General features: G+C 37.9%; 1 protein-coding gene across 2 annotated transcripts; it reads right to left on the reverse strand.

The window, feature by feature from the left end:
• Window positions 1–795: 795 nt before the first annotated feature.
• Window positions 796–4,674, reverse strand: LOC136217401 (probable protein S-acyltransferase 12). Of its 2 annotated transcripts, XM_066004002.1 has the most exons (8): window positions 4,242–4,673; window positions 3,920–4,148; window positions 3,457–3,548; window positions 2,536–2,662; window positions 2,352–2,437; window positions 1,936–2,001; window positions 1,382–1,512; window positions 808–1,301 (listed from the first exon to the last, which is right to left on the reverse strand). In XM_066004002.1, the coding sequence occupies exons 1-7, from the start codon at window positions 4,428–4,430 to the stop codon at window positions 1,396–1,398; spliced, it is 906 nt and encodes a 301-aa protein (XP_065860074.1). In that variant the 5' UTR covers window positions 4,431–4,673; the 3' UTR covers window positions 808–1,301; window positions 1,382–1,395. The 2 variants fall into 2 exon arrangements, with proteins under 2 accessions (XP_065860075.1, XP_065860074.1); XM_066004003.1 differs by lacking the exon at window positions 2,536–2,662 and having other exon boundaries at window positions 796–1,301; window positions 2,352–2,456; window positions 4,242–4,674.
• Window positions 4,675–18,044: the final 13,370 nt, after the last annotated feature.

Below are 18,044 nucleotides of genomic sequence, written 5' to 3' on the forward strand. Positions count from 1 at the left end.
TAATACAAGCCAAGGTTTACAGTTCCTTTTAAGGTTCCTTTTAAGTACCCTAAAGCAGTTGTCATTTGTACCACAGAACATTCGACCTTTTGATGACATTCTTTTCTGCAATAACTACAGAACTTGTCATCTTTTCTCTTTGTGAATCGTCGCACACTTCTTCTTATCACATTATTGAGAAGATGAATTTGATGTAGATTTGGAAGACTTGAATGACGGACTCTTAACCACTGTTATATTATTGACAAAATCGGTTTGAATGACTGTAGCAATATCACACAGTTTCTCAATTCGAATCATAATAGAGTATGCTTTGTTGACGATATGCAGTGGATGTACAACGAGTATCTGATTACGCACATGATGTAACTCTATATTTCAATTTGAATTCGAATTTCACTTTCTTATGAAGAATCACCTAAGCTATTTATGTCGCTTGCTACACTTGATTGCTATGCTTCAACATACCTTCATTTGTTCATTCTTTGTTTAGAAAATTATGAATTAGAGCTGAAGATCTACACCTCCGCTCCGATACCATCAACCTCTCCTGACCTTAAAATTGAAAAACAACAAATAGCAAAAGCTGAACAGAACTCACGTTTCACCTATATCCAGCCTGAGGGAGCATTGCTGTTTGTAACAAGTAGTAATTGGCTTTTATACTCAATTACGCCAGACACAAATTTCCCTGTACTACACATAATTCTAAAATTCAAATAGACAAACAAACACCACCCACTAATTAGATACCTACTCAGAAAAACAGAACCTCAACATTTTATTTCAAAACATGCTAGAATTTCAAGCAGCAAAAGATTTAAGTTACTGAATCTCTCCAACTATAAAAATAACTGATTCATAAGCATTGTGTGTGTTGAAGAAGATCAACTAACCTGTCAAACTGAATTATCAGTATGGAACATATTTAATTACACCCATGATAGAGATATATTTGATGGATTCCCTCAATACGGAACAGAATCTTCATGTTGCTTTGTTTGTTAGAAAGTAATGGCATAATTTAATTCACACAAAGATTAATGTTTTATAATCATACATCAGTCCAAAGGGAAATGTACATAATTGTATATTTTACAATTCACAATTTTAACCAATTAGTTGCTGTCATCTACATTGCAAGCTTTCTAAGATAACAACAATTTTGGCTCCTATTAGGTGTCCCTTGGAAAACTTTTAGTGTACAACAAAGCCTTCTAATTCCACAATGTCATCATATTCTTTCACAAATCACAACCAATACTTTGTAATAAGTCTTGAAGATTGACCGACCGACCGACCTTGTAAGAGCAAAAGGAATACGCTAAACACACATTGAGCAAAACTGTGACAGCAAAAACTTGAAAGTTCATAGACTCACCATGACTCCATGTTTCAAGCCTCCACATCAGGGTTTGTAGGGAAATCTAGGCCATGAAGTGAGGGTATGTTCTCTAAGTCCTCCTTCGAAAACATCGGAAGAAGCCATAACGCCTTGTTCAAGCCAAATACCTTCAAGAACAACAAATGATACAATAAGAAATCGAGATCATCAAATCCTATCTGGAAGGAAAGTGGACTATATAATTTAATAGAACAAGTAGCTGCACTTGCGCATGATTTGTTGATATTTTTATTAAAATAATAAATTCTATGATTAGCAAAAGAATAACTCAGAAACCAATATTAGGTCCCACAATTTTTCTTAGCAATAATTTGGTCCATGGAAGCAGCTTTAGTTTTTCTGTCTTCTATGGTCACTCTTGTAACCATGGGTCAATAACTCACAGGTATAATCAACCAGTTTACTCTGTGGTCCAGGCAGTTTTATTGCAAATTAATACAAGTATATTCTTCGCACAACATAGAGTCTTATATTAGTTAACATGTATACCAAATGAAAAGGATAGAGATAATCTGCCCAGTGGGTATCACCTGTTCAAAATTCTTCTTCCTTCCTAAATCATACTTCCACCTGACTACTCCTTTCTTCTCATACATCTGAAAGCATAGGATTACAAAACATAAACGAATTATTCAACCTAAGTCTGACCGTTGCTCCACATATAAGAATATAAACCCACAGAAATTGCAGAAATTGTAAAAGTGACACAAAAATGAAAGTCATGATAAAAAAAATGCACTTGTAGAAAATACGAATTAACCATCCCACCATAATCAATATAAAGCTCAAGCAAGATTTAGCTATCTTTGCCCGAATATAGACAATGTCATATGCATTCTGATAACAGGAGTATGTCAAACCAACTTCCACATGCATTAAAAATTCAGACAGCTCAGCTAACACTCATCATAAGTTGGCATAGAAAAGTGGCTGCATGTTTTCTTACCTCAATAGATGTGGTATTGCTTGATAACATTGATGCATGCAAAACTATGAAACAAAGCAGACTGAGGGAAAAGGCCAAATTAAGAACTGCATCAAGGTACACAATCTGTAAGAAACAAGGGAACCATGAGAATATAGAACTCGTATATGTAAATGAGAATAATTAACCTGGGAAAATACTTTACCAAAAGCCAAAAAAAGCACTGCTAGATCTCCAGGGGAGTTGGTATGATTCTTGGCTTCGTCAAAGAACTTGATAAAACTAGGCAACAATACTAGAGTATCAATCGTTGTCTCCAGAAATGTATATAGCTTCAAGGGAAGAGGTAACATAATAAAAAAAAAAGACCAATAAAAGTCAAAATGGAATTAAGTAAGAGAGGTAATGCTTCCTATGCTTACTACAGAACAATCTTGAAACATGATACAGTTTATTGACATTCAGGACCAAGACACTTGATTTTAACTCTGAATTTTTCTGATTGGATTCTAAACGACATAATTTTGAATTTCTCAAATTACTAAGTTTAGTTAAAAAAGCTATTCTAAACTTCATCCCGAGGAATGTGATTTCTCAGGTAGCGTTAAAGTGTTGTTTCCAAGGATTCAAGGAAGTTCCATGGTTCAATGACATCTTTAAAACCTCAAATAGTTGTAGGTTTAAGTTCAATAGATCCAAGAATTGGTAAATAAATCACACAAGATTACAGACAATTTTTTCTAGTGAGCAAGAAACCATGAAAAATCATTCTTCCCCACGCCTCACCAATGGAAAATCATAGCCGCTTCAGTCCTAAGTTCACAAGAATTGATCAACTAAGGTGTTTAACACTCCAGAAGCCTAGTGCATCTACAAGCCACTCCTTGTCATTGTTATACAGACTTGCAGAAAAGCTATGAGAGTCAAAACTTCTCAAATTACAGAAAATATCAGCTTCTGACTTTTGCATAACATTCTGTTGGGATTCTCCAGTATTTTAACTTTAAAAATAATGATAATAAAATATACGAATTGTACTGAGATGGCCAAACCTATGTTTCGCATTGGCCATAAGAAATTTCGAAGTGGTATTAAAAGGAGAAGCAAAAGGAAGCGATATACATACCAAGAAAAGAAGGAAAAACTTGTAGTTGCAAGCTCCAACACAATTTACCACCCAAACACAATGATGATCCATCTTAAGAACACATCTTTGGCCTACAAAGAGAACAAAAAGATTAAATGCCCTAACCAAACCCATAATATAAAATCTTCATCCATAAGTCCCCCATAACAATTATGGATTTCAAAGTATGATTATGACTAAATGAGGAAGAAAAAACAGAGTCCAAAGAAAGTAACCTAAACTTTCTATCTGCAGAAAAGGGCAGCATTCATAAATTTAGAAGTAAAGCAACCGAGATACTTAAACCATCCAAAACATCAATCTTTGAGAAAACAAATGATAGCTGTATTTCCACCTTCCAGTAAAGTAAAAGATATACAAATGTAGGGAAGATAGATGCACCGCAAGATTTAGTAAATAAAAATTAATAAGCAATAAAAACAAGATCACGAGTCGGGCTTACAAACAGAGCAATGATGGCAACGCGGCGGCTTGCTGTTTTGGCAGTGATTGCAATAGCTCACAGCTTGTCTACTATCCAGACTATCAGAAGAAGGCGCACCACATTCTAATCCATCGACACGACCACCTTCCTCAATATCCTCTCCGGTTACAACGGGCCTCCAGTTCTCGGGGACGGAACCAGGGTCCGTAAACACTGCCCTAAAATAGCTCCAGAGTAACAATACAAGCTGAAATTGCATTTCGATTGCATTGAGCAAGCAAGGACAAACTGAACAACATAGTAAATTGAAAGCACAATTTATGAGTTCAAGAATGATTACCAGAATATGAAACAATAGAAGCATCATGAAGGCCAAGAGAGAGTGTGCACCGCCGCGAAGCAACACCGGACCCCAGGTAAGCACCACGATGGCATAATAGGAGATGGCAATTATACCGGCGACAAGAAGGATCATAAAGTAACCTAGAAATTTGAGGCCAGAGCATAATTTGAATACGTTAATTTCCATTCGGAAATGAATGCGGCGACCTATCCTGATGTCCGGCACAAGAGGGAGCCGTCTTCTCCTTGACGACGGTGGAAAGAGGCGTTTCCAGATAATCGGAGCCAGGATTTTGTTGCTTCTTGTTGAATTAAACTTCTTGAAGTTTTTGAATTTTTTATTGTTTGTATTTGAAAGGAGATTGGTATAAATGTACTCCTCCTAATTTATGTAAAAAAACGGGAGGAGGAGCTTCAAGCTTTTAAAATTCTGGAATTCTTTACTTTGTATATTTCTTATATAGAATTTCAATCCGAAAAAAAATGAATTAAGGAGGTTAATGTCTTTTTTTTTTTTTTTAAATGGATTACTCAAAAAAAAAAAAAAAAAAGTTAATGTCTGATTAATAATGCACTTATTAATCACATACATTAAAATATGAAATAATTTTTTTTTTTTTTTTGAAAAAAAAGAATCAATTAATCAATGAATCAAATCAGAACAAATAGTGTCCTGCAGCCAAAGCGGAGCAGTGAAAGCAATAAACTCGCTAGCATTGGAAAGGGCATGACGTGCAACGACATGGGCACCCCTATTCGCTAGACGCGGAACGTAAGACACTTTGAAATCGTGCCTGGACTCAAGAATAACCTTACAATCCTGTATAATAGAACCATAATCTGAGAGATCAGAGCAGGAGGCATTAATACTATTAACAACGGAGAGGGAATCAGACTCAAAAAAGACATTTATACAATTAAGTTCAACAGCCCAAAAAATAGCTTCACGGAGTGCCAAGGCTTCAAGCATGCGAATATCCGTAATCAATGGGATACAGGTACTACGACATGCCATAAACGTACCATCAGATGACCGTAGAAGCGCTCCCAATCCTCCTTGGTCCGAGCTTACAAAGGCTGCTGCATCGCTGTTGCACTTGACGGCACCCGACGGTGGCCTGCGCCAATGATCCCTGGGGCGAGCATCCCTGTGTAGGCCAGCCGTATTGGCCAATGGCCTGATACCCGTATCAGCTCGTCGAGCATAGGCGGCCTCCTCTCCTTCGCGGCGATCGCAGATCACGGCAGCAGCTCCAGAATGTTGGTATGGTTGCCTTCCGCTACCCGAGCTGGGAGCTCTTGCATCGGTCCTGTCGCGGCTAGCAGCCATCTCCACGGATTCCACGCCATCCGCGCCATGTGTCATGGCTGACGATACGGCGGTTGCGGGATTCCGCATCTCCTTTGCTTTCGATGACCTCCATTCCATCAAGTAGCGGTTTGCAAATATAGTTGCCTGGTTGGGTAATTGGATCTTTCCTTCCCAGACAACTTGGTTCCTTTGGTTCCATATTGTCCACAGAGTCATCACCACCTTACAAGCAGTCTCCTGTTCCGAATTGGAAAGAACCTGCAAAACAGAATCAGATAAGTACTCTTCTTGGAGAATATCAGTGTTGATATTCTCAAGAAGCCAACACTCCTGGGCATAGATACACCCGACAAAAAGGTGATAATCGTGTTCCACATCCACATGACAGATTGGGCAATGTGTTTCAATCGGGAGACCCCGAGAGGCTAATCGATGTCTGGTGGCAATACAACCCGCAATCAGTTTCCAAATGAACATCTTTACTTTTGGGGGAATCTCCAATTTCCATAATCTACTCCAGCCTGCATGGCCCACCTCGTGATTCACTTCATCACACAAGGCCCTATACCCAGATTTGCAAGAATAGAGTCCATTCTTTGTATGATGCCACATCCAAGTATCCTTTGCATCCCTATACGGGATAGCCATTTTACAGATTACCGACGCATCTGTTGGGCAGAATAAATCCTCAATTTTGCCTCGGTCCCAGACTTTCCTCCCCTCAATAAGCAGGTCTGCAACCTTGATTCCACTCTCCATTACTGACTGATTCTGAACCACGAAAGGCGCCTTTGTGCACAGCCATGGGTCCTTCCAAGCCACAATGGACTTGCCATCTCCAATCCTCCATCTCACCCCCAATTGAAGAACCTTGATGGCTCTCCAGACACTTCCCCAAACATAACTAGGATTATTGCCCAATTTGGAAGAAAGGAAGGGAACTTTAGGAAAATATCTAGCTTTTAAGAGCCTCCCAACCAAAGTGTCTGCATCCACCAAAAGCTTCCATCCCTGCTTCCCCAATAGAGCAAGGTTGAAATTTTGGAGGTCCCTAAACCCCAGGCCACCATCCTTCTTATCCCTACTCAATCTAGCCCAACTGTACCAATGAATCGACCTTCGCCCTCCCGGTTTCATACCCCACCAGAAGGAATTCATTATTCGTTCAAGCTCCAGACAAAGGGACTTTGGTAGGCGAAATACGCTCATACAAAAGGTGGGGAGGGCTTGTGCCACAGCCTTAATCATAACTTCCTTACCAGCGGCAGACAGAAATCTAAAGCTCCAGGAGTTTAATCTCTTTTTGAGTCTGTCTTTGAGGAAGCTAAAGATCGCCACTTTTGACTTGCCAATCAGAGAAGGTAAACCCAAGTATCTACCCGTATCGAGAGGGTTTGACACACATAATGAATTACTGACCTCAGTACGCAGTCCAGCACTAACATTTGGGCTAAAGAAGATCCCAGATTTTTGCAAGTTGACTGCCTGACCCGACGCTTTTTCATACTCAGTGAGGATTGCACCAATTTTGTTACATTCAGCCATAGAAGCCCTGAAGAACAAGAAACTGTCATCTGCAAAAAACAAATGAGTGATAACTGACGCCCCTCTGGCCACGGAGCAACCATGAATGGCCCCCTCTTCTTCCGCCTTTTTAATAAGGTTGGATAGTACTTCTGCACAAAGAATAAAAAGGTACGGAGAGAGAGGGTCTCCTTGTCTTAAACCCCTTCTCGGATTGATAGGCCCCACAAACTGCCCGTTAACCGACACTGAATACTCCACAGTGGTAACACACAACATTATCCAATCCACCCAACCCCTTGATAACCCCAATTTAAGCATTAGCAGTTTCAGAAAACTCCAATCTACCCTATCATAGGCCTTGCTGATATCTAACTTCAAAGCTACCTCCCCCTGATTGCCTCTATTTTTCCTTTTCATAAAGTGGAGGGACTCGAAAGCAATAATAATACTGTCAGTGATAGACCTTCCAGGGACAAAAGCAGATTGGTTCTCAGAAACAAGATCAGGCAGCACTCTTTTGAGCCTGTTAGCTAATACTTTGGCAATTAGCTTATAAAGCACATTACATAGGGAGATAGGCCGAAAATCCTTCATACTTTCAGGGTTATCAATCTTTGGTATCAGCACAATAATTGTATCATTCAAATTAGCAGGGAATTCATTACGTTCAAGATATCCTATACAGGCCTTCACTACCTCCTCTCCTATTACATCCCAAAAGGCTTGATAAAATCCTGGAATCAGGCCGTCAGGGCCAGGCGATTTATCAGGGTGCATTTGAAACATTGCAGTCTTAAACTCATCATAAGTAAAAGGAGCCATTAGGTCCCTATTCATATCTTGTGATACAATTGGATCCATCACCTCGAGCGCCTCATAGCAAGGGTTGCTAGGGCTAGCAAATAGATCAATAAAGTACTCAAGCACGACATTACTGAGTTCAGGAATACCTTGGATCCATTGGCCATCTCCACCTCGCAAACGACGGATGATATTCCTCTGCTTCCTGGCTCTTACACAGGCATGAAAGAACTTTGAATTCTGGTCCCCCTCCTTCAGCCAGAACATCTTTGCCCTCTGTTTCCAGTGAATAGCTTCAGCTTCGAGAAGGGCATTCAGCTCCCTCCTGGCCTCAAAGTAGCGCCTAACCTCTTCGGGTCACACACCATCAACCAAGTTAGCCAATCTTCTTTTGCACACCTCAATCTGTTTCCGAAACCTTAACTTGTAACTACGCCCCCACTGTTCCATGTTACTCGCACAGGCCGATAGCTTTTCAGTCAAGTTCCGACCTCTGCCCTGCACCCAGCCAACACGAACTAGCTCTTTGAACTGCGGTTCCCTCAACCATTCCTGCTCAAACCGGAAGTGTGGGCGTCCAGGCCCTCTAGCCGCATAAGCAAACTCAAAAAAGATAGGGGTGTGATCCGAATAAGGGGACATTATTGACCTCAGCCGATGATTTGGGAACCTCACCAGCCAAGAGTTATTAACCACAGCTCTATCCAATCTTTCCCGAACCCAGAATCTGGTGCCTCTACTCCTTTCCCAGGTAAATTGACAGCCCTGCAACTGAACATCCATTAACATATTCTCCTCCAAAGCTTATTTGAATCTGCGCATGAGCCCCGGCGGGTAAGCCAGGCCACCCACTTTCTCGTTGTCTGCCAGAATACAATTGAAATCCCCCACTAAGAGCAGTGGAAGAATAGATGAGGAGCAAAGTTGAGACAAGAGATCCCAAGAGAGATTATGATTGCTACGATTAGCATGACCATAAAACCCCACCAGCCGCAAGTCCCCCACCCCAGGGTCATGAACCTGGATCTCAATATGGTGATCAGAATAAGTTTGAATTGAGGCCATCTCCCTCTTCCTCTATAGTAACGAGAGTCCCCCGCTTCTACCACGACAATCCACAGTGAATAATCCTTCATACCCAAGCTTCCTCCTTAGCCCTTCCATACATGAACTAGTAACCAAAGTTTCGATCAAGAAGATAAAATCTGGTTTGCAAGATTTAACAAGCTCCCCAAGTGCCCTAACTGCCCGAGGATTGCCCAGCCCTCGGCAGTTCCAGCTTAGGCAATTCATGGCTCTCGGCGGGCCTGCACCTCAGGCCGCGCCGCTTCATTTTCTGGTGAAGACGAGGAATGTGTTACCACAGAAACTGACGCCTTCGGCATAACTTGTCCCGAACTAGTGATTGAACCCTGCAATTTTTCAACCATTGCCTGTACTGAATGCAAAGGTGGATTGGCTCTCCTGCGCTTCCGGTCATCAGAAAGTTCAAGACCTTCATCGGCACTGTCAACTGACATCTCATCATCCCCTTCTCCCTGACCTGCATGACCCAATTCCTCCCCCTCAGTTAGAGGCGATTTCCCCTGCACTGTGTCCCTAGGCTGACTCCCGACCTCTTTCCCCTTTCCCTTCCCCCTATCATTCCCCCTTGTCACTTTACTACTGCCCGCCTCCCTCATCATCCCTTCGCCCATAGGTTTCCCAGGAGCCTGGCCCCCTGGCTCCCTTAGCCATGGTACATTCGTTATATCCCCCAGTCTTCTAACTGGGGCTTTCAACCAATCCCCCCAATCTCTAGTAATCTGGTCTGGTTTCAGGTCAAAGATTTTCTCACAGAACCTATCAGTGTGGCCAAGGAGGCCGCAGATGTAGCAGAAAGTACCTAGACGCTCATATTTAAAGGATATGTAAGCCCAATCCTCTTTTCCTCTACGGATCTTTTTCATTCGCTTCAGCGGCTTTCTTACATCAATTGAAACTCGAATGCGCATATACAGACGCTTGATACCCATGTTATTATTCAGATCATACTCGACAAACTGCCCGATGAAATTTCCAATCTGTTTACCCACACCTTCTGACATAGAGCCTATAGGCAGATCATAGATTTGGACCCAAAAGTCCGCTGTATTCAATTCTACTAATTCCGGAGAGGATTCATCCTTCCATTCAGCAAGAACTAACAGGTGGTTGTCAAAAGACCAAGGGCCTCCAGCCAAGACCCGTGATCTGTCAATCTCATGGTAAAATTGGAAGACATACCTGTTAGTAGCAATCTCAGAGATAGCCACCCCCTTACCCGGCCTCCAGATGGTAGCCATTCTAGCCTTCATTGCCACATAATTGATGGTACGATCTGTGAGAAATCTTCCAACCAGGGATAAACCCTCATTTGTCACAATTGGATTGGACGAAGGGCCACTGAGGTCAAGCTCTTCTTCCTCTCCATCCGATAATGCTAGCTTATTCAAAGAACCCTCAACACCAGCCATCGCAGCACAACCCTAAAATCAGGAAATCAACACACACAGCGCAGGCAGACAACCAACACACAAGAGCCAAAAACCGCAAACAGCAGAAAAATAGACCGTAATCATCCGACTACAGAGCAAAGGGGATAGAAACGGCTAAGAAAAGGTAGCCAAAACAACGGGATTCCAACCACTCGCAACCCCAATAAACAGAACCAGGAAGCAAAATCAAGATCGGCAGAACCAAATACAAGAGATCGGAAACTCGCACTCACCAGGGAGAGAAAGACGCAAACCCTCACGAGCCGGCACAGAGACGGCGGAGAGACAGACCGAGCCGGTCGAGATGGAAAGGCTGCGGCGATCAGGTCCAGCGAATGTCACCGGCGGAGCTTTGTGATGAGTGGGCGGCGGTTGACGGTGCTATCGCATTCATTTCTAATTAAATTTTCTCAAATACTTGCTTTTTTAAAATATGAAATAATTATTAATCTAAATGTATTTAATAATTGTTATTTTTTAAATGGATCCTCCGGTAAGCGAATGGATGGCTTATGTGTTTGCACAGTCTTCTCGTTTATCCACTTGCCCTTCTTTTTTTAATTTATTACCGAGTTATGTTTCTGATTCATTGTTACAATTTTACCATGATTTGACTCATTAGAGCATCTCCAAGAGACAATTAGTGAGCTCTCTAAAAATAATATAAATAATTGACTCTTAGTGATTTAAGAGTGACTAAGATATATCATCTCCAACAATGCTCCTTATATTCACCTATTATTTATTATTTTATTATTAAGATTATTCTTTATTGTTACATTACCAATAGTGTGAGGAGAGAGACACATCAATAATAAATTATTAATAAAAAATGAAGTTATGAGGCATTAAGAGATGGAGAGAGACTTTCTATTAATAGAGAGGATGAAGATGCTCTTAGTGATTTCAGGAGCCACTAAGAACTGTTGGAGATGAATTTTCATTCTCCCTTCTCAAATTTTAACTTAAGAGCCAACTTAAGAGGCTGTTGGAGATGCTCTTAATGCATTGTTCTTTTAATTCAAAAAAATAATTGTTATTTTTTAATGAGTTAAAAATCACTCATTTTTTTATAAATCGTTATTTCAAAACTTTATAATATTAATTTAAAATTCATTTTTCCTAAGGCTTAATTTTTTATTTTATCAGGAAAAACTTAAGTTTCAAATTTTAATTAATTGGAATTACATCTAACAAATCAATTTTTGAAGATAAATAGGACAAGAGTCATTTTGAACTTACATATGTTTAGATGGGATGTTATTAAAGTAAAATAAAGTATACGAGATGAAGTATAATCAAATATTATGAAAAACCTTATTGTGTTTAGAACCATAGTAAGATAAACTAAATGTTCAATGATATTATTGTATTTGGTTTGAGGATAAATATATATAAAGATAACGAAGTGTAAGATTCCACCAATTTATGAATCTGTCTAATGTTAGAATGAGATACGATAATGATTTTTCTAGGATAATGCTTGAGGTTTTTGACGTTGATATATTTCTGTAAAATAAAAGAAAAACTTGGTCAAATCCTCTACGAGGGAGCTCCAATGTTCAAGTCAATTTGGTTTAAGAGAGAGAGTAATAAAGAACTTAGAGAGCTTTCAATAATGAGGGAACGTGTGTACCTTTTGCGAAAGGAATTGACCTCATTTATATAAGACTAAGGACTCTCAGTTTATCTAGAAGAAAACTGGCCCTATATTGGATTAGAAAAGCGATCGAGAGAGTCGGTCTTTCCTCTTTAACTAAGTGTTATATGCGCGTCTAAGGAATTCTGTAACCGACCTTATAGTGAGGAATATTTTAAAAATGTGTTCCAAGACATCTAGTAAGCTTGAGGAAGGGATCCGAGTCTGCTCAAGACCGGATCTAATATTCACTTATGTTAGGGGAGGTCTCCCCTTACACACACACAAGCCGATTATAGTATTTTATGGTTATATCATTGCTTTGCGTACTTATCGCATCTGGGATTTGAATCACCGATGAATCATCAACCTTTAGCTGAGCAACACATGTTCATCATAGCTAGAGTAGTCTACCTTTTATTAATCATTATTCTTTAGTAGTCGATGTGTTTGCTTTAACTCTGTAAAATCTGTTGAAAGTATGTGCCAATTAGAAGATGAGCTTTAGTTCTAATAGTTAGCAACCACGTGTCCCAACTCTTGGAATGTATAACGCCATCAGTGATCTATTTAAAAGGAGACTTGAAAACCACTTCAATTTTTGCATTTACTACTCATTTCTCAAAGATTATCAAGGTAATATTTCCCTTCTTTTTCCTTGTGTTATTTTTACAAATCTTCAATTTTTCTTTTGTGTGGCGTTTTCTCAACGACCGTTTGAGGTCATCGCCAATTTTATGGCAAAAGTCTCTAATGATTCAGATTTTTCCAAAGGTCTCAAAGAAGCTTTTGACAACATCGAGGAGATCTTGTCAAATTATAATTACATGCTCATCCAAATTTAGTTCTTGATTTACCCACGACATCCTAGGATAGACCTCACAAACCTGCATTGCCCCATCGCCATAAAATGACAAGAGGTCTTGGTCGACTAGATCACTCAGTAAGAAATGTAGTACCTATAGCTACACCTCATGATTGGATTCACCTAACTGATAGGGGTCAAAACCCCCTATCTTTTAGTACGGTTTTAGGGATTGTTTCGTATCTTTTATTTATTTTTTATTTTAATAGCAATTTATTATTGTTTTGTCAATTTTAGGTTTTTAAATTACTTTTTAGCTTTTTATTAAATATTCCTAACTTTTGTCAAATATTTTGTCACTTTTAATAAATTAATCTCTATATGTTATTTTGAGTTTTATCTGTACCAAAAATTAAGAAATTAACCTACCAAAAATAAATAAAATTTGACTTGGTAATTAAAAAGGATTTTTGGTAGGATAATTAATTAATTTTGGATGAATTATCTAAATAATATTTTATGAGATTATGTGCAGATTTTTAGAGATAAAGGTTGAGATTTTTAAGGATCAGAATCAGAGACCCACTCGGCGCATCAAATTCAAATAAAAATCATGCAGAATATTTTGACAGATTTTTAGGGATTATCTTTGGGCTTTTTATATTTAAATAATTAGATTTTTTTATCCCCAAAGATAAATTAATTTTTATTAGTTAATATTTGGGTTAATACATATTTGCCCCTGTGTTTTCGCGAAAAAACAGATTTACCCTTAAATCAAATAAACCCACAAAACTATCCCTGAATTTTCCATAAACCTGCAATTATACCCTAATCTGACGGAGCTGCTAAACGGCGATGACATCAAACCTTCTTGTCTCCAAAAAAATTGGATGACGACAATCAAAATTCATTTGGTTTCTTATTGTTTTCTATTGCTATTGCTTTTGGATTAATTAGGAGGTTTAGACGCCATTTTATTAGGTTGATTGAGCTTTTATGAAAATGAATTTTGACCAATCTGTTCTTCTAACTTGCTTTTAATCGAAATTGAATGTGCATATTTTTTTCTATTTGTGATTGGTTGTTCTTTTGTGAAGTTTTTCTGGAGATAAGAAGGTTTGATGTCATCGCCGTTTAGCAGCTCCGTCAGATTAGGGTATAATTGCAGGTTTATGGAAAATTCAGGATAGTTTTGTGGGTTTATTTGATTTAAGGGCAAATCTGTTTTTCCGAGAAAATACAAGGGCAAATATGTGTATTAACCCGTTAATATTTGGAGAGTTATTTTTCCATTAGAATAGCTTTTTATTAATTAGGCTTTCATTAGGAAAGCTTTTTATTCATTAGTCTTTTATTAGGAATAGGTTTTATTAATTAGTTTTTCATTAGGAATATGTTTTAGTTTTTCATTATAAATAGTTCCATTTGTTAGAAATTATCAGCCAGTCAGTTTGTAATTTTTTTAGTTTTAGTTTTTGAGATCTTTCATTATTGTAAATTACTTTAGCCTTCACCCTTGAAGAATCCTCTCCACCTCCTCCATCTCCTTCAACCTCCATTGAAGAACTTCCGAAGCTCCGCCCACCGAGGATTGTTTAAGGTCCGTCCTTAAGTCCTACGAAGCCGGCTGCAGGGTAGACAGGTTCAGTGAAAGGGATTTTCTCATCTCTTTCATATACTTTGTTTTTATCCCTTGATACAGTCTATGAATCCTAGGCTAATTGTATCCCCGTAACAATGTTCTTCATCTTTAATAATATTTTAGCTCTTATTATGTTCAATGATTTATTTGTTTAATTTTTGTCTTACGCTTTATTCGATTGGTTTAACTCATTCAAAAGTCCAAAAATCTAGTTGGCACATATTGTGAGCTGAATCTGACCTAGTCAGAGCCTAGGAAATTGACGACCTCTTAGTTGATTAAGCCCAAATTGCTGAGCTTTAGACCTAGTTTCGGCCTTATAAGGAAATCACGCGCTAGGGACGTCAGAAGGATAAGTAGGGTTAATCGCCTCGAATACAAGTGACTTAGATAGGAGTAGAGTAATCCAACTAGGAGTAGATTAACTTAGTTAGGAGTAGAGTAATCCAACTAGGAGTAGATTAACTTAACAAAACAAATCAAAACCCCCCAAAAGCCTAGATAACATCACCCGACCGAGTAGCTTGATACTTGCAGCAGTAAATCCTGTGGATTCGATACCTGGACTTGTCCAGATTATTACTTGATAACGACGGGGTACACTTATCCCTTAGTGAGTCTCAACCGTGAGGCACATCACTAACTCATACTTTCCCTGGCTAGGATGATGCACATTTGTTTTCCTCGCTAAGATGAGAGGGCGGACCGGACTCTTGAGGGATACTTCAGGCTGTAAAGTCATCAATTTTGCGGTGGCTTTATATATCCACTACCCGATCTGGTGTCCTCTGTTGTAAGTTTTCAGACGCTCGAGGGTTCAACCCCCCTCCGGACGAGTTTCATTTATGATCAAGGTTTTCATTGTTTTACTTCTTAGAGACTTCCTGTGGTATTTCCATGGGACAGTAAACATTAAGCATCATGTAAATATTGCTTATGTTTCAGGAGGATCCATAGGGAATCATATCGTGTAGTTTGATATTATTGGATACTTTATCGTGTTGTGTATGAAATTATATGTGTGTATATATGTATATGTATGTATATAAATATGTGTGATTATGTTTATTGAGAAGACAACTCACCTCTTGCCGCATAATTTTAGACTAGTTTCAGAAGTTCTCATGTTCCTAGTTCTATCCGATTCATCCTACATTCAGGCTTGCCAACACAAGCATCTCATTCTCATCAGCCTTTTACATGACATTTCATTAGGATTTTTTTATTATTAAATATGGTTTGAATTATGTTGTTTAGGTTTAAGCGAATATCATTGATTGATTAAACTGAATCATTATTTAGTTTTTTTTATTTGGGAATTTTGATAAACATTAATGAATATTAGGAGACTTTATTTGTTTGATAATGGTATTTGTGAATTGATTTATGATGAATGCTTTGGATATTGTGTGTATTTAATGTGAATCGGAAAGAAAGCTACACTCTAACCACCATAAAAGTCTAGGGAGTTCCTTTAATATTGAGAGGTTTATTTGAATGCACCCTCCCTATCAAACTAGGTTTGAAAAAAAATTCAGTATCACATTTCTTTCTAGTCAAAGGTCGATGACTTTGTCTTTTAGTGAGCGTGATTTTTATTTAGGTTTCTAAAAAGGAGTTCATTGTCGTTGCGTACCTATTAGATAGAGTAGTCAAATGGATGTTATTTGATTGTGAAAGAAATGAGTGAGGATGGAAGGAGGAGGAAATGAGAGAAAGGAATAAGAGGTTGAAAAGGAAAGAGAGGTTACAAGCAAGGGCAAACTTGTCTAGGGGATTTGACTCCTCAACTAGTTCAAAAGTACATTTTAGTATGGTGGGTGAAGGATTTTGACCCTCATTAAAATCTTCAACTGGACTCCAACCCAACCAATAATCTCTTATAAAAAATTTATCACCTTTATAACTTTATCATGTGTTCGCTTCTGGTTATAAGGATTGAGCCTTAACACAAAACTAGATTATGAGCTTAAGGATGGAGAAAGGGCAGTCCACATTGACTCCACAACCCTAAGTGTAGTCATTAAATTGGCATGAGACTTTGAATATACCCCATTATGCACCTTGCGTTATAACTTAGAATCAGCTCTTTTTCTTTATTTCTATATGTGTGTTTGTGTTCATACAAATTCAATTGTGCAAGCAGTGATAATCTCAGCTTAATTAGACTATTTTGCTATTGCCTATTACATTAAGATGATCGATGTTATTCTGTGATTTAGCTCTTATGATTATAATGGCTTAATACGTTTGTTCGGAACAAACATTGATCACACCAACCTTAATTGTTTTGATATCAAATACCATTAGTTTTGACATTGAATTTCAAATTCTTACACCTTTGCTTCACATGGTGATGCTATAATAGTATAAAAATTTCTATCAATGGGGATCAAAAAAATTTTATTTTCAGAACAGAATATGCACTTTTTTACTCCGTTGCTAGTCGAGTTGAAGTATATTTGGAGTTGAATTTAAATATTCAAAATGGAAGAAAATATATCGTTTTTATTTTCCTATCTTCTTATTTGTTTTTAATTCAATTTCTCGCATGTGGTATAATTATCCTACTTTAATAAAAAATGATAGGATTAAAATAGGATAATGGGTAACTAACTTAATGGTAAGATGTTTATAATGAAATCTAATGTCTAAGTTTGAATCTCAAATTCAATATATTTGCTTTTTTTTAATTAAATATGTGTAAATGACTAATCCGATCAAACCGTTCAACCAGTTCACGATTAATCCGATCGTTCAAACGGTTCAATCCGGCTTGTTCGATTCGTGGTCGAATCGACCGGTCCAATCAGATTTGCATAACATTAGTTGTAATTATTCGTTCCGGAACAAATGGTGTCAGAAAAAGAAAAAACTTAGAGTAAGTAACGGTCATAGCTTATAAAAAAAAACAACCGGATAAACATTTCCTATTGAAAATGGAGAGAGGATGAAGCTAATAATTTAGTAAGATAAATTTATAATTTCATTTCTCAAGTAACCAAATGCACCATAAGAAAACAAGATCAAGAGGTTTGGGTTCAGGAATGATCTAGGCAGTTTTAGAAAAGTCAAACAATAAAATGAAAGCTGTTTTAGAAAAAAGTGGAAAAACAGTCGTAATCTTGAAGAATTTGCCTTTTCCATAGCCCCAAATACTTTAGTGAATGGATATGGATTTATAATAAAATGTGGGAATCTAAATTGGATCAGCCTTGATTAATTGTTGTGCAAAAAAAACTGCAATTTTTCTATCCTTAAATTATATATTGAATTATTCCCCAAAACTATATTATATACCCATCTGCTAAAGTCTCATATGCGTTTGTCATCTTAATTGTCAAATAAATTCCTTAATTTAAGATTATGGAACCATAGTTAACAATATTATTTCGATCTTTCACCTACAAATAAAATGATTTGACAAAAAAATAAAATAAAAAAGAATGAGTAGATTCACCTGATCCAATTAAATAAAAAAATATTACTAATATTTAAAAAATGGAAATGAGAAAAGGATATCAATTTATTAAATCTTAATCCATGTTTAGACTTT

Source organism: Euphorbia lathyris, chromosome 2 (assembly GCF_963576675.1).
Source record: "Euphorbia lathyris chromosome 2, ddEupLath1.1, whole genome shotgun sequence".
Lineage (NCBI taxonomy): Eukaryota > Viridiplantae > Streptophyta > Magnoliopsida > Malpighiales > Euphorbiaceae > Euphorbia > Euphorbia lathyris.